General features: G+C 42.3%; 1 protein-coding gene across 2 annotated transcripts; it reads left to right on the top strand.

The window, feature by feature from the left end:
• The first annotated feature begins 108 nt into the window (after nucleotides 1–108).
• On the top strand, nucleotides 109–19,511 carry LOC106749874 (vacuolar protein sorting-associated protein 13A-like). Of its 2 annotated transcripts, none has more exons than XM_014629770.1 (51): nucleotides 109–541; nucleotides 630–737; nucleotides 842–968; nucleotides 1,145–1,307; nucleotides 1,391–1,599; nucleotides 1,715–1,889; nucleotides 1,982–2,466; nucleotides 2,660–2,881; nucleotides 3,164–3,276; nucleotides 3,349–3,557; nucleotides 3,618–3,902; nucleotides 4,305–4,601; nucleotides 4,684–4,816; nucleotides 4,914–5,144; nucleotides 5,217–5,356; nucleotides 5,432–5,529; nucleotides 5,609–5,808; nucleotides 5,988–6,167; nucleotides 6,240–6,429; nucleotides 6,512–6,681; nucleotides 6,749–7,132; nucleotides 7,229–7,395; nucleotides 7,475–7,733; nucleotides 7,815–7,881; nucleotides 8,030–8,361; nucleotides 8,810–8,951; nucleotides 9,057–9,346; nucleotides 9,422–9,593; nucleotides 9,908–10,105; nucleotides 10,182–10,417; nucleotides 10,595–10,829; nucleotides 11,305–11,459; nucleotides 11,536–11,738; nucleotides 12,218–12,557; nucleotides 12,869–13,081; nucleotides 13,257–13,733; nucleotides 14,060–14,329; nucleotides 14,615–14,968; nucleotides 15,208–15,402; nucleotides 15,746–15,880; nucleotides 15,948–16,099; nucleotides 16,173–16,341; nucleotides 16,436–16,629; nucleotides 16,722–16,908; nucleotides 16,994–17,122; nucleotides 17,289–17,418; nucleotides 17,743–17,866; nucleotides 17,967–18,033; nucleotides 18,140–18,285; nucleotides 18,984–19,110; nucleotides 19,222–19,511. In XM_014629770.1, exons 1-51 carry the CDS (start codon nucleotides 401–403, stop codon nucleotides 19,354–19,356), a joined length of 10,260 nt encoding a protein of 3,419 aa, XP_014485256.1. In that variant the 5' UTR covers nucleotides 109–400; the 3' UTR covers nucleotides 19,357–19,511. The 2 variants fall into 2 exon arrangements, with proteins under 2 accessions (XP_014485256.1, XP_014485257.1); XM_014629771.1 differs by having other exon boundaries at nucleotides 17,301–17,418; nucleotides 19,222–19,356.
• Nucleotides 19,512–22,390: the final 2,879 nt, after the last annotated feature.

Raw genomic sequence — 22,390 nt, 5'->3', positions numbered from 1 at the left:
AGCACGACCGAACAGAGCGAGTCGGCTAAACTTTCGTGCTTTGTTGATGAAAATTTGTTAATGAAAAAAACAAGAGTACCTTTCCAATACGAGGACAAATCATATCACTGAGAAATGATAGAGGAAAGAGAGAAAGGGTATCGAGGATCGATTAATCGGCCGAACATCGCCCATCCCGAGTCTGTTCCGTTAAGACGTTGCGGCGACGAAATTCGAGATCAATAAAGATTGCAGCGGCGGCGTCGCGCATGACTGAATTGTCTTACGAATTGTAACAATCTTGAGGTTATGATGACGACCGGGCCCAAGTTGATTCCAGTTGATTCCGCCTTTTAGCTCGCGCGATCCGGTATCAAACCGTAAGCTGCACGGTGACAGTCCTCGGGTGTGAGCCACAACGATGTTCGAGGGGGCTATAGCGGCATTTTTAAACCGCCTGCTAGGCAGGTACGTGGAGGACTTGGACACGGAGCAATTTAACGTCGGTATTTTCTCCGGGGATACGTGCCTCACCGATCTGAAATTGAAGCCGGAGGCTTTGGTATGCGCATCGATCGATTTTCCCCCGTAATTTACAAACATTATTCGTGATATTAATCGTCGTATCGTGTGCGACACTGTTCTTTCAGTATCAGCTGGGATTACCTATCAGAGTAGAAATTGGCCTGATAGGGAAAATTATTTTGAAGATACCGTGGTCCGGACTCTTCTCGCAACCTATTGTGATATGCATAGAGGTACGAGATGATATATAAGAAGCAATAACAAACTTGTGCATGGTACCATTACATTAAAAAGTAGGACACACAAGTCACATATGAGTATTTTTATTTCTCCGAAGGACATATACGCAGTAGCGGTACCTGCATTATCCGGCCCTTACGATCCGGAGTTACAGAAACGTTTGATAAGAGCGGAGAAAAAGAAGATACTTGAGGATCTGAAGGAAGATGAGATATTTAGAGCTGGTAACGATGTGTCTCTTTATCAGCGAGACATTACCTGTCACCTTAGGATACCTGCGAATTTTATCATCTCTCTTAATACATAGTCAATGCGCACTTCACGATCATAGGAATGACAGCTCGAGCTGTTCTTCAAAGGGCTTATCCGTGCTTGAATCGAGCCGGTGCTTCTGTTGCAGGTCTACCTCCTCAATTATTTGACGGTTTATTGGCGTCGGTCACAAAGAACTTCCAGATCACTATAAATAATGTACATATTAGATACGAAGAGAAAATCCTGCGCAACTTCCTCTGTGCCTGTGGTATATGTATACAAAGTATATCGATAACAACTACGAACAAGTAACTTGATCATGCATATCATCGTGTTCTTAGTCAGTTGTACCCACATGCCCGGTACTGTCATTGAAAATAATGAATTTCAGCAAGTGGAAGCCCGGGGTGTGCGCCACAAATTCTCAGACCGTATATCAGCTTGTACGCGCGGAATCGCTCAGTGTTTACATGGACCACGACACTGAATCCTGCATAAATGTTCCGTGTAATTGGGACATGCCTAATCTGCTCGCATGGAAGAGCGCGATGCATCGAGCTCTACAGACCTTCGGAATGAAGAACAAGGAATTTCAGTTCTGTACGTCTGGCGTATCGCTTCTCATGATTACAGCGTTATCGTTTAATATGTCTGAAGGTAGACTCAGTCCTGCTTTCTCGCGAGGTTTTAATGCCATTTTCTTTCCCGTTCAAAGTGTTGAAGCCTTTCACGGCCAAGATCAAGGTGATCATACACAAAGGCACAGAGATGCAAGCTTCTCGCATGTTGGTCGATATTGTGCTTCAAGACGTGGCGATGCAACTGTCGGAGGCGCAGTACGCCACGTTTTGTCACATACACGACTCCTTGCTGCGCGCGGTCGTCAACAGGTGAATTCGCGCCTATCGACGTCTATTTGTTTGTCTTACGAGCATATGTTATTCCCCCGGTGGATTGTGTCATCGTTGTGCAATATTCACAGGCCGCATCTGAAATTTCGTCCTGAGAAGAGCGTGTACGAGGAACCGTCGTCTTGGTGGAGATACGCGTACAATTCCATTCTGAGTCACTATATCAAACCGTACACTTGGTCGCACGTAATCGAGCACCGGAGGAATTATCGGAAGTACAAGGAGGCGTGTATCCAAAGCTTGCAACGGCCGAACGATACGGAATTGAAATTGGACCTGCAGAAATACGAGGACAGCTTGACGATATTGAATATCGTTATAGCGAGGGAACACGCCAGGCAAGAATTGAGGAACAAGGATATCGAGCACGAGTGCCAAGTCATCGCGGCAACGAGTCCATCGAAAGACGTCGAAAGCGCGGAGAATGTATTAACGAATAACGATAAAGTACAGGACGCGGATCACGATAAGAGCGAAAGTGAAAAGTCGTCGATAAATGTAACCGAAAATTCGTCCAGTTCCCGAGTGAAGTTGGAAAAAACACTGAAGCAGATCGGTAAGCACGTTCAAATTGTTTTCAATCAGATTTTCAGATTAAGTACACATTAAAAGTCAAATAACTTTTTAATTTCTCAACTAATTACCAGCGCTAATAATTGACCCCTTCCAGTTATTTGAAAAATAAATACCTGACAGTATTTTCTGACTTTGCTTGCATCTGATCAATCGTCCTTTTTTTCACATTTTAGATTATAAATTGAACTTTACCTTAGCAAATTGTTGCCTCAGTCTTTTAAGTAAAGGCAAAGAGATGCTGATCGTGACAGTCGCGCAATTTCTGACGAGCATAGAGGCACGGCCTACGTTGCTGGCTTTCAAGATATCCGCTCGCGCTGAAAGTTTCGTGATCGAAGCTATATCAACTGATGGCGACTTGGTTCCTCTGATCACGGTGGATAACGTGTTAACAGGTAATATATCTACTTATGTTAGACTCTTGCCCTCGTTTTGCATACGGAATACGTAAATATGATCAAATATCATCGGTGTGTCAACGCTCTGGTTGACTTAGAATCTGCCAGCGTTTTAATTTACGCTTTGGTTTCAATTTGTATTATTATTTTTACCTATCTGTTTTTTGGGGGCGCTAATCAGTTATCTATTATTATTATTATTATTATATCGGGGAACATAATCATAATAGAATTACTACTAATTATATATTCGTTATACACCGTTACTGTATGTTGCAGGAAACGTGTCGACATATTTCTTGGCAATAGATTTTGAGAAGAATGGTTTGAACGTGGATCCCATTTTCGAGATCGCCATAAAACTGGAAGCTATCGAAGTGACCTATCATCATGTAATAATTCCGAATATTCCTTCGATTGTCAACTGCGATCGTGAACTTCCTTTTCCTATGTTGCTTTTTCAGTTCGCCATGGTGGAAATGGTAAACTTTTTCAAATTTAACACCAGCTACATTCACGACACTGTGCTCGGGTTGTACAAACTGTGGGGTTACACCAAGAGAAAATATCTGAGCTTCGTGGACGACATTGTCTCGCAGACATTGAGAATCAGCTTCAAGATAGACGTCAAGAGCCCGTACATTATATTCCCCGAACACGGATCGATTCAAAAGTACGCATGTTAGTGACATCGTGAAAATACCCACTTGTACACTTTCATGTGATATTTTAGAGGAGGACACATACTCGTCCTGGACTTCGGCAATGTGACCTTGACGAATGAGCTGCAAGCGGCGAATTTGCAACTGGAAGATGCTACGCTGATGGAGCTGGAAGAATTGCTCTACGATAGGCTCAACATGGTGGTTTCCGGCGCGCAGATTTTGTTTTGCCATTCAGGCGACGACTGGCGCTCGGCGAGGAAGCGCAGCGACTCGGAATACCATTTGCTGCCGAAGCTGCAAGCGAACGCGACGCTCTCGTACAGCATTAAGCCGGAATACCGTCAATTACCGCAGTAATTAGTACCCTTGCATTGTATTATGTTAGTGTGTCTTTCTATCCTTTTGATTCGTCCTGCATTATTTTAATTCGTAAATATTTAAATAAGATTCACGGGACGTACAATCCTTGTGCGATTTGAAGAAGCCGATAAGAACTGGCGCTGTTAATTAGCTGCGCAATTAAAAAGCATTATTTGACTCACAAAATCGATGAATCTAACGTCCAAACGTTCCGGTCGTGTTAAAAACTACCGACCTAAGAGATAATTGAGATAATTTAATAATAAAAACATATTAAATAAAAATAAATTATAAGAAATAACTTTCTAATTTCGCAATTAATTATGAGCGCTCTTATCGGCTCTTAATTATCTCTTCGAATTTCCTAGGGGATTCTAATTCGTATTATCTTGCAGGACGAAGCTCAACGTGCACATCTCCAACATGAAGTTTAACCTGTCGGAAAGTAAGCTGAGTCTGATGGCATACTTCCTGAATAAGTTGCTATTGTCGTACCAGGACAACGTCGAGAACTACAAGGTCGCATTGAGCGGTTCCGTTCTCGAGCGGAAATCGAGTGTCGCTTTTACATCGGCGAGAGAATTGACGAGAGTGCAGTCGAGCGTGTGCCTACCGTCCGTGACGATGGTGCACGGTGACTTCAAACCTGTCGTGAAGGAAGTCACGACCAACAATGTGCCGAAGCTCGACAGGTAATCTCGTAATATGTAATGACCTTCGTTGATGGGGATCGCGTTAATCGAGCACTCACCGAGCGTTTTCTGCTTCCGTTAGAAGTGTCGTCTCCTCGGAGATTAGCGAGGAGGACCTGGAACTCTTGTCGAAAACGATTAATTTGTCCGGATTCGACGATAACATATCACCGTGCAATCACATCAATTTGTTGCTACGCTTCGCCATAGGAGAGGCAAGTCCCCTCCCCTCCCCCCCTCCCTTTAAGCGTTTTCGTATTTCATCGCGAGACGCGTCTTCTGACGTCGTTAACGTCGGTCTCTAAAATTCAGTTTTCCGTAAATCTGGAGCACACGGTGGAGAACCGAGAGCAACCGTACTTGAATCTGAGATTGCACACCTTGTACTACGAGACGGCTATGATGGAGTACGGCGTCGCTGTTCAGTTCGGCATCGGGTCCATTCTCCTGGTCGATAAGACGAACGCTGGCGTTACCGGCTCGTACTTAGAATTAATATCCACCGATCAATCCTATGAAGTTCTCGTGGTATCGTACCGTAAGGTGAGTTGCGCGCGCGTAAGAAAGCGATTTATCGCCTGGACGGTTCAGAAAGGTCACCGATCTTGCTCACAGGTCAAGTCAAATTGTCCCGACTTCAAGTCTCACTTCAAGAATATCGAACGCTCGCTGGTTGTGAATCTGTTGAATATCAATGTGAACTTTCATAGATCCGCGTTACTGAAGATGAGAGACTACTGGCATAAGTTTCAGACGTAAGTAGGATAACTTGGCGCGCTGCAGGACGGAATGGTAGAAATTCTGGGAAATCACCGATCCTTTCGTTTCAGCATTTGTCACGACACGATTTTATTCAAGTTCGCCGAGAAGGTGTGCAGTGACATCATGAAGCGAGAACAAAAAACCGACGACCCGCCTATCCCTCCAGGTAAACGTATTATTTAAAGCGCAGAACGCAACTTTGGCTGAACATTTGATACGTCTAACGCGACGATGACCCATTGCAGGTGCGATCAAACTGAATTATTCTACCAGGCTCAGCTCATTGGTTCTACGATTCTGTGATAAGGACATTGATTTGATGGAGATCAAGATCTCAGGCTTAGAGAATGATTGCATCTACAACGCGAACGAGAGAATGGTGTTGCGCGTATATCTGCGAAGCATGTTCGCTGAAGACTTAAACGACGACACGCTTTACTCCAAAGTAAGTGTCCAGGATAAAAAATATACGGTTTTCTTCTTTATATCTCTGTAAAATATATTATTATATGTATATTTTTTTAATATTCTTACATATTATATGTATTATATATATTAATATTCTATTTATATGTATTATTTATATTTATGTACTAAAATATATTTTTTATTTTATATTTGAAGATTCTGACAACTGACGAGGACAAGGTTTTCGACCTGAAGTACGTGAGACACATGCCAAGGCTGTACAAGTGTCCGGATATCGATACAAATCAGGACGACGTGATGTCGGACGGCACCTTCAAGCTTTCCATCGGACGGATAAATTGCGTCGTCATTTCTAAAATTTTGTATGATTTACAGGTACGGCATACACTTCCTCTTATGTGTTACATCTGTGTTATTACGTTATATAATTTTCGTTGTTCTTCGCAGAATTTCATAATGCCGTTCGCTTCCGCGTACTACACGTGTTTCTTGAATTATCTGAGGAACAAGCTCGTCGGAGGCATCGAGATGTTCAAGAGAAGCGCGACGAAACTGCACATTTTCATCGATATACAAGGACCTACGTTTCTGCTACCTCAGAAAAAGGACGCCCCGAGTCTCCTGGTCTTCGATACAGGTATATACGCGAAAGCTGTGCGCTCGAGCGAGGAAAAGGCGATCGCAAGCTTGAGAGGGAAATATTCGCCACTTGCTTCCAGGTGTATTGTCGGTCGAGAACTTCTTCAAGAGGAGCGGCCAATCGGCGCAATCGATCAAAGCGTCCGCCAACGACGCTAATCAATTAACAATCGACAATATTCTGGTGAAACTGAAATCCATGACCGTGTCCAGAGCGATCATGACTCTGACTCGTGACTTGGAGGTCCAGGTGAAAATTACATGCTCATTGCGGTCTGACACGAAGAGATATCCGTCACACGAAACATTCTTTGCAGGAACCAATCATCGAGCCCATACAGATCCAGTTCGACATCAAGAGAAAAACGGAGTATCGCAGCATCATCGAACTGCAAACCTACGGCTTGTTCAACGTGCAGGGAGCGATCGATGTTGTGAATATAAATTTGAGCCAGAGAGACCTGAAGTCTCTCATGTCGGTGTGGCAGGATAATGTCTCCAAGATCCTGTTGCTGAAAAAAGCCGGCGAGCACGAGGATCGGACGTCAGCGCTGAACTGTCGGAAGAACGTCAAGCACGACGACGCCATGGTGAAGAAGTTGGAGAACTTTTTGGCTCACAATGAGACTGCCTTGTGCGAAGTGAATGTTAAGCTCACGTTGGAGGGAGTGCAATTGAATTTGTTCTTGGACACGGAAGAGGTATTATTCGTATAAATTGATACTTAGATTTATCCTTTTTTATATATTATTTTTATATACATTGTTATATATATATATTTTTTTTTTATGTCGCAGGTGTTGAGTTCTCCCGTGCGTGACTTGAATCACGGTTTATGTAAGCTGTGCTTCGGCGAGACCATGAGCACTTGGGACTTTTACAGTGACAAGAGCTTGAAAATGAAATTATCCCTGCAGAATTGCTTGTTGCAAGACACTCGCAAGGACTCCGTCAGTGAGAGGAAGTTCGTATTGTCGTTCGTTCGGGCGACAATATAAAGTGTCGATTTTGAGAGATTCACGTCGCCTTGTCTCATGTTTCAGGATAATACAGTCGCCGGCGATATCTCTAGAGAAGAATTTAGAATCCTGCATTTCTGTGTCGATGTCCCCCATAGTCGATGTCACGTATAGCTGCACTCAGGCGGAGGAGAAGTGTCTCGACGTTCTTATTCAGGATATACGAATCAACTTATCCGTTCCTTTCCTGATGCATCTGGGACGATATTTCCTGGATTCTCTGCCGGGCGAGCAGATCGAGAAGGGAATCATCAATCACGGATACGATAATAATAATCAGACGGTAAGTGAGAATTTTTCTTATGCTGATCATCGTACGAAAGGATATATTTGATAAACGTGTCACTGTGTGATTTAAATCAAGAACCGGAATGCTTTAAACGCGGAAACTGACAAATTAAATCGCTCGCAGTATTTTAAGGAGCAACCAGGTATTTCGTCTCTGTGTGTGCGTTTGTGTGCACTTACGTCGAATGCTGCAAGCTTCCACTTTATCTGTTAACAATGCTATGCGCATGATATCATGTTTAATTTCAATCTTGCAAAAAGTCAAAGAATCGTCTTCGCGTGTGTGTTCAGGTACTTCCGTGTCTATCAGAATACAGAAGCCGGATATCTTCCTGTTTGGCGATCTGGAGAAGAGCAACATTCACGTGATACGTGTGCAGGCGGAAGTGTTTATCGAGAGCAGCAGGCACAGCTGCTCCTCCTCGTTAGTTTGCACCCTGACCAATGTCAATGCCAAAACTAAAGGGCGGGGGAACTACGAGTCCCCGTGTTGGTTGTTACGTCCCTGTGATATAGAAATCTGTAAGAAGAAGGAATTGTCGAGCGGTAATGAGGAAATCACTGTCGCTACAAATAGTATTAATATACACCTGTCGGCGGAAGTGGTGCATACTTTTATGGATGCAAGTATCATGAATGTGGTTGTAGCCAGTCTGATTTACAATTGTTGTTACGGGGATGTCATATTTGAAAACTGTCAACGTTCCGGTCTTTATACCTTTTCAATCAAATTTACAGGCCTAAAAAGATACGAAAAGTTTGCAGATGAATTTTGATACATCATGGTTATATAGATTTTTCATTAGATATGATAAAACAGAGTAGCGCACATTCATCGCTTTTATATTTATATTACACTTACGTAAGATCTGCATGTACATAATATATAAAAAGAATGGCATGATCGTGTCAATATTTATGCAGCATATAATATTTCGAGGATCGCCCCCTGCATTATCTACTTCTATCTTATCAAGTTTGTCAGTGATTTTGGCATCCCTTTAACAGAAATATGACTCATTCCTGATTCGTCGCTTTTGCCTTATTCACAAATTACACTCTACGTTCCAGATATTGAACGAAGCGTCGATTTTTCTAAACAGCATTAATTTGAAAGCGGATGACAGTAGCAACAATCAAAATGCAAACATGCACAATAATCTCTGGGCACCGAGGAAAGTTTCTAGTATACCGTATAAGAAAACCGAAGAAGGCAAGTATCTCGTGTCGCGCCGTATAGATTATTCGCTGTCCAAGCTGGCAGTATGTGTCAACTCAAAATTCGACCGGTATACTCATCGTACACTGTTAACTTCAGCCGACTCGGAGCTGTATTGTCGCCGCAGTGATCACGTAATATTCAATTTGAAACCCGTCTTGGTGTGCCTGTTGCTGGAGATGGAGTATTCAGTGGGAAGGTTTCCGGTGATGAAAATGGAGACCGTTGTCACAACCACCGTCAATGACTGGCACAACAGCTTTCATCTCGAGTCCAATGTGAAGCTTCACGCGTTCTGCTATAATAGAGCGCACCAGACCTGGGAGCCATTCGTGGAATTTTGTACGAAGGACGATGTGAACTACAAACCATGGGAGTTCACCATTAAAGTAACGGCTTGCTATCCGTTTTAATTATTTCGTATAATCGTCGTCTTCCTCCTTCATTCCTCACGCATTCCTCAGACGTACCAAGGCGAAGCGAATATGATCAGTTCCAATTGGACTGATCCTTATCATCACGTGAAGCAAGATCCGATGAAAATGAAGAAGAAGGACACGAGGCACAACGGACAGGATGCGGCAGATATGGTCTTCATTGGGCCTGACGTGGACGTGATTTCGTCCACGAGGAGCGGTGAGATTACTCGTGCAGTGAATCGATCTTAGATCATAGTCTAATTGATTTAATTAATGATTCTTTTCTAATTAATTAATTAATTTTGTTAATTTTATTAAATTCACTTTTAACTAATAATTTATCAGATAATTAATAATTACTTAGTCGATAAATTGTAGCTGGGCTTGGCTGCCGGTTGCCCTCCCTGATAAAGCGAACTGAAGTGAACAGTTTAGACAATTGGAGACAAATTTCATAAGAAACGCGACTCAGCCGGGAAACCGAGAGGATGAATAAATAATAATCAAATAAATTCGTCTTTCAACAAGCAGAGCCTGAGACTTACGTTGCATGCGAGGACGAGTCCGATACAGATGACGACGAGAGCAACAAGAAGCTGGCGAGGATCTCGAATTATTTGTTCAACAGTAACAGCAGCGACGACGAAGAAGAAAGCGACGATTCGGACGATTCGAGTACGAACGAGGACGAGGGGCTGGATTTCGTGCTAGATTGCAATGTCGAATCTTGTACGCGAATTCGGAGCAGATGTATCGGTAAAGTTTCAATTATTTATTCAGTTATTTATCGTATTCTCCCGCATAGGTCACCCCGCCGCACCAGAGAAGGCAAACCTCTCCACGCCGCATATTATGCTGTATACGGAGGACAAGATTAACATCACCATCACGCAGAACATGATCGAAATGTGGAACGCGATCGCGAGCGCGTTCGCATTAGCCAAGGGCGGGCTACCCTTCGTACCTGCTAACACGCGGGAATTAACTGTGCTGAACGACATAGGTCATGCTAGTCGAATAGAGCTGCTTGTCCAAGAGCAGGTAAAATGATAACTTTCTTTTTAACATTTTTGTACAAGATGTTTAGATGAGATTTAGGTTTTTTTCACATTTATTTAGGATATGATCGTGCATAGGTAATTTCTTTACTACCAGTTGAAATATAAGTGCATTATCCGCCCCCGGCAATCAAATGTTTGAATGCATCCTCGATCGCAGGTGGATGGGAACAGTGTCACGTGCGTCGTCGCTACGCACAACTTCCACGATGGCAACTCGCCGACCAGCGTGCCCAGCAGTCCGGAAAATGAAATGCAGACGGATCTTACGAGTCCTCAGTGGGTTGGCAAGGAAGTCCATCTAGTCGTGCCGGAATGCAAAACTTTTCCCATGGACTCGCCGGTTCACATCTACAAATCGATAACCGGCGAGTTGCTTCGCGTTGTCTTCGAAGGTAACACTTTCGTGTCTCGCTACGATAGAAAATATCTCTATCTAAAAAGGCAAAGCCGGATATTATGTATAGGCATATAAGCGACTTACTTGTCTCACTTTTTTCTTACCTAATACTGAATTTTAAATAAAGTTTAGATTCTACGTTATCATGCAACTTTTTCGTTCCCGAAAATTCAGATTTTGCTCTTCATTACTTTTCATTATCGATGTTCATTATAAAGATCAATGTTTTTATTCTCTTTATGATAGATAAATAATTTAATTTTTAACGTATAAATTAGTGGAAAAAGACTCATTCTTTGCTCATTTTTTTTTCTCTTTAAGCTGACTCACTATTTTCTTATTTTCTCAAGAACGAAACTCACTTTTTCTCACTATTTTTGACACCGCTTCTACACACTGGTATTACAATATTAATAAAATACACGTTAAACGTGCAGTTGAATAATGTTTTTTTTATTTTCTATATGCAGGCTTCGAGGATGTGTTGGTATATTGCCCGAAAAAAGAAACGCGCAGTCTCATATCACTTCGTCCCGTGAAGCACGAAGTTCGCTATTACCTGGTGATCGAGGCGTCGATCAACAGCTATCTGCACCGTACAATTTGCGTGCGGTCTCCGTTGCAGGTGAGCCTTGGTCTGCTTGTTAATTCGTTCGTTTCACCAACATCTATGCTCGTGTACACGGAACGTCGTGTTTCAGTTCCGGAATGAAACGTCATACGCGCTGGGTCTCTATTACAAGAAAGTGGTGATAGACAAGTTGGGTATGACGCCGGCCGGCGAAACTACAAATCCCTTCGACGATAACGTGAGAATGGCGATTATTGAGCCCGATTCGACTTACAATATTCCTCTATACATTGCTTATCATTGCTCGATACATGTCCTTCCTGCATATCTGGAGTAAGTAAAGTTAGTGATATAAGATCAGTTCGTAACCGTAGTCTCGCGTTTTAAAATTTCTGTTCCCTCGCTAACTCGTTACGTAAGAAGCGAGGAAACGCATACCAGAAATTCTCGCGGAATACATCGAAGTGAAAGAATATGTTTATAAAATGGTACTTGCAATCGATTCAGTACATTTGTAAAATGCTCCGGAAACTTCTTTTTACTTCAACAATTAATAAATAGCCGTTAACAAAAATTGATGTGACGAAATCATGAGAAAAGATGGGCTAAAAAGAAGATTGTGTGCTATCTTTTACAATTAATTTTACAGTTATTTACTTACACAAATCGAAACAGGACTATTGAAACACGCATAGTCTTTTTCTTTTTTTATTCGATGATATTTGTCTCTCTTTATTGCCAATAAGTAATCATCTTACGGACGATTTAATGAAGAAAGAGATATCATATCGGTTAACGAATGTATGTTACAGGAAATATCAAGTCAGTGACGATGGGATTTATTGGAAAGACTTGAGGGGTACAACAAATGTATTTAAAGACGTGTGCTGCGAAACGAAAGATGACATTAACCGTAATATATTCTGTGTCAGGGCAATATGCATGGAAGTCCCATTAACGACCCGACCCTCAGGCTGTCAAGTGCCGAATTACTTGATAAATATCATACCACCCGTTATTTTTAATAATCAGCTACCCTTCGTCATCGATGTCAGTATACCTAACATCAATTACGAAGTGAAGATCGAACCCGGCGAGAAAATCAACATGCACTCTCTGAATTGTAACAGTAATATGCAGTTTGTTTTTAAGGTGCGTAGAAAAGAATCTTAATAAATTGATTCTGACGTTTCTTTCCATAGAAAACGCACTTTATTTGTCGTCATATTCCCAGGCTTCAGCAAATTAACTTCTTTTTCGAAGTTAAGTTAAAAATTAGTGGCCTGTACAATTAATTTATTTAAGTTAAAAATAACCGAAACGAAAACTAACTAATTAAAAGTTGAGTTAAAATGAAATTAACTTATTAAAGTTCAATTTTAATTGTGCAACACTTTTACGCAAGAATCAAACGTACCATCGTGTATTTTAATTATGCGCAACTTTTTTTTTTTTATATATAGATACACAACTACTTGGGCACGTCGTGGATGGGCACGGTTAAGCTGAATATGAATCTGGAGCGGAAATTTGTATTAATGTCTACAGACAACGAGTCAGACCTGACGAAACCCTTCTTGCTGTGCGTAGAACTGTGCAAGATGCTCAGCTGGAATATCGTCATACAATCGCAGTATTGGATAATAAATAAGTCCGGTTTACCGCTGTTTATTCAGGTAAGCGCAACCACGACGCAGCTTGTAGGGAGAGGGGGGAGGTTTTTCGATAATCAAATATAATTTATTATACACATTAATTTTACTCGTTATTATATTTCAAACCTTAAATAAGAACGGGTGATTTTGGTTTAACTTTGTCTTTGGTAGTTCACTGATATCATATCTCTTCTAGGAATGCCATTCTCACATAACGTACGAGATACCGGAGGAAGAGCTGATGATGTTCTCCCAGAAGAGCAACAAAAAGAACACGGTGCGATTAAGGGCACACCAATCCGAATGGTCGATGCCGTTCGGTCTGGACGGGATTACGTCGATGTCGCTGATCGTCTGTCGGGATATCGAGCGCGGACGGAAGTATCAGATCCTGACAGAGGTGGAGAGCTCCCGCTTGTCGCCAATCTTCACCAAGATCATCACGTTTCTCCCGTACTTCCTCATCTCCAACAAAACTAAGAGGGCCCTGAGGTTCATGGAGGAGAACGAGGAGGCTGATCTCTGGAATGATCTCTTGCCCGCTCAGGAGATGTCCTTTTGGCCCGCCACCGAATCCATGAGGATGAGAATCAAGTGGAGGAACAGCCAATTAGTCTCTCAGCACTTTGACATCACGCATGCCGGCAAGACCGTGCTCAGGATGGACAACGGGGTAAGGCAGAGACAATAGTGGTCATTAGTAATAATAGTAATGATATTATTCATCATGTAGTAGCATATGATGCAATAATTAAGCAATTTATATGCGATTATATAATTAATATAATATTAATTATTATAACATATATAATTACAATTTATGATTAGAAAGAGAGAGAGAGAGAAAGAGAGAGAGAGAGACAATGTAATTAATTAATTAATATATAATTAAACGATTAATATGTAGATATCAAGCAAATTTCTTCTAAAAAGAAAAACTTACGATTTACTTTGGATAATTTAGATACTTGAGATGAACATGTTTCATGACATTCGCAGTCGGCGCTGTGTGTGGAGATCGAGGGTGGCGTCAACACTCCGTATCGCATTACGTTCCGGAAGTACAACGCCGGCGACATACCCGTGAGAGTGGATAATCTCTGCGACAAGCTCTTCCTGAAGCTGAACCAAGTCAACTTGGGTCAGGTCGCCTTGCTTAAGCCGTTCCAGAGCTTGCTGTACACCTGGGACGATCCTACACAGGCCAGGGAACTGATCTGGAACGTTTACAACAACAATGCGATCGGCTACAGGGCAGAATTCGAAACGGTATGTTATATTAGGTTGATGTGTTGTGTAGATATATTGCTTAGTTGACGTGATTTCCCAATAAAAGATACATTTTATCGTCCTTGTTAGCATATTTCTACTTGGAAAAATATTTTGTTCATAACTGAACTTGAGTTCAGTGTTTATAGAACGAGATGCGCATAATCTCTTGTCTCGAACTTCGGTTTCCTCACTTACACAAAATTTATTATAATATTCCTACATGACTCCGTCGCGACTTTTCGCCCGGTGTTACCTACCATTAACATTTCCGTATCTTCTCAGGACGGCTGCGGGCACGAGAGGGTGTCGTTTATAACCGTTGAACGGCGCAACAGCGCGTCAACGTATTCCTCCGTCAATTCCAAGTCTCTGTCAAACGCGAGGTCGTGGTCGGAGGACACGAGCGGTAGCACCGTTCATCTTAGTGGCGCGGAATCCGAGGCGAAAGCGCAAACGTTAGAGAACGTGCGACAAGATGAGGCGGAGGTTTATTGGGTGAGCTACATGGAAGGCGAGCAACGCGTGCTGCTGTTCACGCAGCACGAAAGCGTCTTCCTGAAGGCGAAGAGCATCATCGATCCCGAGTCCAGCAAGAGAGAGATGTTCTTGTCGATCGCAGCGATTGGGATCAGCATTGTGAGTATATACACAGAAAAAGAAATGCTAGAATCAAGTAAATCAAATAATTACCCGTTTTTCAACTTCTTAGCCGCAATTATTTTAGCAGTGAATGTCTATTTACGAAGTAACTATTTTACTCCGATCAAATAAATATTATTTGAATGGTAGCACTTTTTTCTTTCGATTTTATATATAGATTGATTAATTTAAGTGTGATAAATGGAAGAAGACCGATCGCTCTCTTTCTCCTGCAGGTCGTGCAAGAGTCCAACGTCAGTCTTCCCAGCTCCAGACGGGAATTACTGTACGCCAGTGTGATCGACTCAGCGGCCCACTGGGAACTTTACTTCAGCAAACGGTGGAGGAGCCTGTCATCGGAGTTGAGCGCTTGGCTGGAAAACAAATACATGAATTCCGCGAAGGGAGCGCAGCTGGAGAATTTCATCGACGTACGATCGCGATTTTACTAAGTTCCGTTATCCCTTTCCTCATCAGGTCGGTCTGCAAGTTCGGTCCGATCTTCGAGCAAAGAATTGACTTCGTTGCAACCAGTGGAAGCAAATAATTCATCAATCGGGCGATCGCCATCTTTATCCATGATTCTTCGCTTCTCGCAGCATTTGGATTCTTTTATCGCTATCAGCTGGCCGGTTTATCGTCGAAGAAGGCAGAAAATGAAGCAAACTTTGTTACTATGAAGCAATATCAATGCACTATACACACACATAATATATCATCATGTCACGCAAGCCATACGTATGTCTTTTGCAATCTTTTCCCGACATTTTGCAGGTCGACTTCACGAAGATGCAGATGACCAAACCGTTCTTCGGGAAGCTCCGAAGAACGTATTCGCCGGGCATTTGGCTTCATTGCCGGGAATCCACGACGCTTTGTTACGTGCAGGGACACGTTCACAGGATACAGGTAGTACGCCCGTACATGTAGGCTTTGTGATAATCTCGCCTGACGCCTTTCTCGTCTTCGTTCACAGGTCGACAATCAACTGAGCGATGCTACCTTTCCAGTCGTTCTCTATCCTAGCTTACAAAGGACCTTCGTGAGTTACGCCGGTGGCCGTAGATTGAAGCACTGCTTGGAGTTTTCGTATCTGAAGCAACGCAAACTGAAGAACACTATCTATAAGTACGTACACCCAAGTAACTCCCTTTGTATCGGTTATCCATGCGATCATGTAATAATCGTTAAAACCTGCCAGAGGAGTGTGCGTGATCGTCAGAGAGTTCAATCTGAACCTGGAAGAGACGTTCCTCTGCTCCCTCATCAATCTTATACCCAAGATACCGGAGACCAAGCATTCGATCGCTGCCAAACTTAGAAGAGACGTTTCCAACATGCGCGTGCCTTCGCTTCACAAGATCAGTAATGCAAGTGTCCAGTGTCACGAAAGTTGCGACTCGGAGTTTTAACATTAACTTTGACGTTCGATTTTGATCTCTGATACGCATATCCGATCTGCAGAACGCCAACGGCAAACGGAAGGATCTCATAGAGCAGATATACATTTCTCCGATGATGTTGCGCCTGAAGTTGCTGGCCAATACGGAGGGAACCAACGCGCGCAATTTTGGCAACGCAGCGGATTACCACAATATCGTGCGATTCGTCTTCGAGTACGCGGAAAAGGGCGCGTTCGAGAAAGACGCTGAATTTAGGTGAGCGATCATGGCGACTTTCCACGAGACTCGCGGGTGTTCATAGGTGATCTCGTTTCACGCGACGATTTGTTTATCCCTCGACCTCTCAGATTGCCTAGCTACCGAAGGAGTTTCGTTGTCGTCGACAATAAGCAATTCCTCTCGCATCTCTCGCGCAATTACGTGGCGCAGGTCATGGAACAGTTTCACGTGATGGTACGTTTAACGACTGTCTTGGGGAATCAGTATGGCTACAACTTCAAGTCGCCGGGCAACGGTTTCTACGAGCCGGATTTGGTAAGTTCCTGTAACAGGAACCTTAAGAGACTACCAGAGGAACGGAATGTCTTTCGAGTGTGTTCATTGCGATGTGTCTTTGCAGTTATTGCTGTACGGCGACGAGACTGCGGAGAGATTAGCGCACGACGTCGCGTGTGAACTAGGATACGCTACGCCCGATGGCATGCAGGTCTTTAGCAGCCACGACACTCCCGCGACACGTCATTCCAAGGTAAAGATATATACCTCGTATCTGTGCGGAATGCCCTAGAATCGCCGAATGTCCGTTTACCGGGAGAAATTTGACGGCCAGCTCTTTGTTCTGCATGTTTTTTGACAGTTTTTCGCTGTTCGAAGCCAGCTTCTCTATTACTGCCGATAGTACTAATTGATAGCAGTCCTTGTTTCAGGTGAAAGACGCGAATTACCAGAACCCGGACGTACCACCGTTGGCGTTTCCAGTCGATCACTCGTTCCCCGCTGAGATCGACCTGGAGGTCTCCGGCTTGTACACCGCATCGACGAACAGTGAGTAGACTGTCAGCCAGTCGTAACGTACGAGCCGATGTTGACGATAAAACGTGGTCTATAATAGGCAGTGGGAGTATGTTTATAGGAAGTAAGAGTAACAAATTAACCAATCATAGCCGATTATTCTTCTTACATTCGAACATGATTGGTCAATTTCTTACTCCTGCTTCTTATGAACATATTCCTACTGCCTATTGTATGGACCACGTTTGAATCGCACCTGTTATACTGCACATCTGTTAAAAATAAACGCGCTCGGCGCCTCTCCTCCACCACTACCTCTCAAAACCTCTAAAAAAAAAAAAAAAAAATAAATAACAGGCATTCACCGGGAAGAGTTGAGGTATTTCTTCAAAACACTGGGCAAGAAAACGTCCATGTTTTTCAAGGCGGAGAATTCTTGCTTAAAGACCCACTCGAAAGTAGTAGCAGATATAATAAAAAGGTACACACCAACGCGCTTGTATCGGCGCTCTATGTATTTCTCACGTATTTGCCGCACGCTCTCGACCCTTCATACTTAAGAATTGCCGCTTACCCCGCAGGGCGCAAGAAACGGGACATGGCTTCGTATCCCGAGTGCGACTACCACGGTACATCAATCCGCACTTCGTGAGTGTACACATACACACACATACGTCGAGACGATGCCGGCGACTCATCGGCGTCGCTTCACGCGTTTTCCCGGTTCATGATTCACGTTTCTTGCTGCTTCCAGGGCGTAGAACTGTTCTCGACGCACAAGGCCAAAGGGGCGTACTTGCTGAACGCTATCAGCAAGGGCCATTGCGCTCAGAACGATTTTTACTGGGGTCACGCCGCGCTTCACAACGACGGAAAGTACATCACCCTCGTGTCTTTGCAGTGAGTCCAACCGCAATTATCATCATCATCATCGCTACGGAAGTGTCTTAGCACGTTCGCTGCCGGGTTTTGTTGCTCGAGGAACCACTTTATCCGAGGAAAAAAAAAGATCACACATGAAACTTGCCTATATGCGATCGTATATAATCATATATGTTCACAACGAAAAAATACTGTTATTTACAAATTACACGCAAATACAATCGAAGTAAATGCTTTTGTCTACTTATGCTTCTGACAGTGCATATGATATCGACATTTAATTAGATATTGTTTTTTTTTTCATATATGATCATATATGTAACTACATATATAGGCAAAATTCAAACATAATTTTATATAATTATATATAATTATTTTTTCCCGGGTATATTTTTTCTTTTATTAATAAACAAATAAGATGAAATACGAGAATAGAAGGGATGAGAAATGAATAATGGGAAAACTGATAATTTTCTTTCACGTAATTGTGTTACACAAGCTTGAATAATGCGGACATGAAGAGAAATTTTCCACTGTTATACACACACACACACACACACACACACACACATGTAACGCCGATCTCTGCATCACACGTGTGTTACGCTGGTAGCGAACGTGTTAAGCGCACACGTTCTCGCTCGACCCGAGCAACACGCGTGTCGATTATTCATTCGTCTGGAGAACTTGAGAATCGTCCGCCAATGGATTTTCAGGCGAATACACTATATCGAGAAGGGGAATGCCTGGGGATCGTGGAATGTGAAGTGGACCTTGGAAACCAATCAATTGCTGTCACCGCCAACTGTCGCTAAGAACAAGCTTATTTTGCACGTAACACAGGTAAGCGTCCCGACGCGCGCACATATTCATTCGTCAAACAGAACCACCGATCGACGAGAGATCGAGTGCGATCGCGCACGTCGTTCAACTCGACATGTTCAACTTTCGCAGAACGAAGAGGAGGCGTCGTCGTCTATGGTGGACTGGTACGTGGAGTGCGAGGCCGCAGCTATCTTGGAGTGGCTCTGTCGCAAAATAAACAGCGCGATGATTCTGAACATGGAGAGCAGCATTTGTTCCAAATGAAAATCCTCCCTGGTGAAGCGCGACGACGCTACGACGAGAAAATGATAAAAAGAGACGTAAGAGAGAAAGAGAGAGCGAGGATGATAGAGATTAAATGTGTATTTACAGTATTTAGTTCGGCATAATAAAAGTCTACGGTGAATGCAAAAAAGAAAGGTAGAAGCGACGTTCTAATGCCCTACACTTCATTTATTATAATAATAATTATTATTATTATCATATCATCATCATCATTATTATCATTATATCTTGCCAAAGTCAGATCGCATCTTCGTCTGGATAAAGTACGTCTAGTTTATTTCATAATTTATTTACAAAAAGTCTTAGTAAATTACACTTACAGGCATCTCCACTCGAACTAAAGTAAATAATTTAAGAACTACATGTATTTAGATATCTATAGAGTAGGATACTTTGGGGTCGGGGAGAAGCTGGGACCAGGGAAAGTGTTCTGTTTAACTTATCTCGATAAGTTCTAATAGTCTCCGCGAGAATTCGAAATCGAGTGTCGTTTAAACGGTTACACGTCGTGTGTGAAAACTAAATTTATAACCCCCCCATTCTCTGTCCGTCCTATATATGTATATATATGTGTGTGTGTGTGTGTGTGTGTGTGTGTGTGCATGCGTGCGCGCGTGTGTGTGGGTGTGTATGTGTGTGTATACATATACATTTCTTTCTCTTCCTTTTTTCTTTTTTCCCTCTCCTTAAATCCGTTCTCTATGAAATAAGGAAGTATATCAGTGGAAAGTGTGCGACGACGAATTCGAATGCGTTTCTTTTTTTCTTTTCTTCATTAACTGTTGCGCAGATGTTTGTCGTGATAGTGGGATTTTACATTAGATAAATGTATGTATGTATGGTATGTAAGAATCTTCAAAATATGTGCAAGCTGACAATCGGTATTTGTTAGTTTTACAATAACGTATGCGCGCTTTGAAAAAGCATAAAATCTTGGTTATAAATATATCCCATTAGAATCGTTTAATGGCACGATCGAGCTTAAATTTAAAAATCCTCTTCTTTTTTTTTATCCTTTTAATATATTCATTTCTACATTATCGCCCAGAGAACCCCGTTTCCATCTATTTTCTATAACGTCGGTTTTCCGTATCTTCCATATTGTTTTTCCTCTTCTTTTCTTTCTTCTTCCGCTTCTTTCTTTTCTTTCTTACTTCTCGTTATCACAACGGCGTTTAATCAAGTTTATAAATATGTTTAAGTCCAAAATGGGTTGCAGTTAGACATCGCTATTTTCGAATCTCTCTTTCCTTAGAAAGCTGTCGAAAAAAAAAGAAAAAAAAAGAAAAGAAAGAAAAAAAAAGAAAACAATTGAAACTGCGAAGTCTGTTTTATATGTCAAGTAATCGTTATTTTACTTAATTTCCGCAAGCTAGGTTGTGTATGTATGTGTGTGTGTGTGCGTGTGTATTATTTTTTTCTTTTCACAGACACTATCCCCACCCCTTTTTCTACCGGCACCCCCATCCTTCGTGCATACACACACATACACGTACGTACACACAACACACGCGCGCACGCATTCCCGTATTCTTCCTCTGCAAAGCCCTCTTTTACATTAGGGATACACACATATACACACACGCGCACATACACACACACCGTGTACGCACAAGGGTGCTGCAATGTACACGTCACACTCGCACCTGTCTCACACACGCACGCACGTATGCATTTCTTGCGGGCACGCGTAACGCAAAAACACGTGTATCTTCACGCTTTTGCATCTTCTCTCTCTCTCTCTCTCTCTCTCTCTCTCTCTCTCTCTCTCTCTCCTTGTAAAACTCAAATATATATGTATACATGTTACGGTGAAAGTACTTCATTTTGTGACTACATAATTTCTTTCGCACATCGATTGCTGCTGTATTCTTCATAATTGAAAGCTGCTAAACATTAAATATATTTAAATTTCCACTATGATGCCTCATTTCGCCATACAAGAATGTAACAAACGTATGCAACATCACTTATATATCGGTCCGCCATATAGATAATGAAAAAGAAATTAAACCAATTACTTTCATCGTAACTTACATACATACATACGTACATACATCTGTACGTACGTTCGTACGTACATACGTACATATATGCATACGCACACACCATACATATGTAGATCCACAAACAACCCTCAAATTCATACATCTATCAAACATGCATACACACATACGCATGCAATTCACACAGCCGCACACACACACGCACGTTCTCACACTCTCTTTCTCTCTTTTCTCACATGCCTTCCTCTTTTTTTCCATGCTTCTTTTTTCTCTCTTCCTTCCTTCCTTCCTCTCTCTCTCTCTCTCTCCCCCTCTTGCTCTCTTTCTCTCAAGCAGCGGCGTTATCACACGTCATATTATTTTTTTTTCTCTTCTAGCATTGTCTTTCTTCAGTTCTAGTTCTGCCTGTGCTTCTAAAGTCGAGACTTTTTACGGTCTTACGACCGCAAATGTATTTGCGCCACCGTAGCCGTAGCACAAAAATCGAATAAGATTCAATGGAAGTGTGTGTTATCTACAAAATATCTTAATTACTCGCTAATTACAGCACAAAACATGCAAATATAAAAATTTGCATTATATTATCGTTTAGTATTTATATATATTCGTCATCCGATATATCGTTCCACATCGCACCATTAGGGTTCGCCGACATACTTCTTGGTATATATATTATTATGCAGCTGACCGTTGTGTGTTTCTTGAAAGTCCATTTTTACGGCGTAATATGTATGTATGTATGCGTGTGTGTATTCGTATCTGTATATACGTTCGCGCGCGCGTGTGTGTACATGTTTGTGTGTATGTGTGTGTATCTGTGCGGGTACACTCGTGTGTACGGGCCTATTTGCGTTTCGCCTGTACCAACCTCCGTGTTTCTTCCCATGCGTGTGGTGTATGTACGTGTTTTTGTGTGTTGCGCGCGTGTGTATACGCGTATGTGTGTATGTACGCATGTCTACATGTGTATCTTTTTTTTTCTTTCATTAACTATGAAATATCTTACA

Source organism: Dinoponera quadriceps, unplaced genomic scaffold, assembly GCF_001313825.1.
Source record: "Dinoponera quadriceps isolate SergipeBrazil2010 unplaced genomic scaffold, ASM131382v1 scaffold3290, whole genome shotgun sequence".
Taxonomy (NCBI): Eukaryota; Metazoa; Arthropoda; class Insecta; order Hymenoptera; family Formicidae; genus Dinoponera; species Dinoponera quadriceps.
The sequence above is the reverse complement of the archived record's forward strand: the minus strand, read 5'-3'. Positions and strand labels throughout refer to the sequence as shown.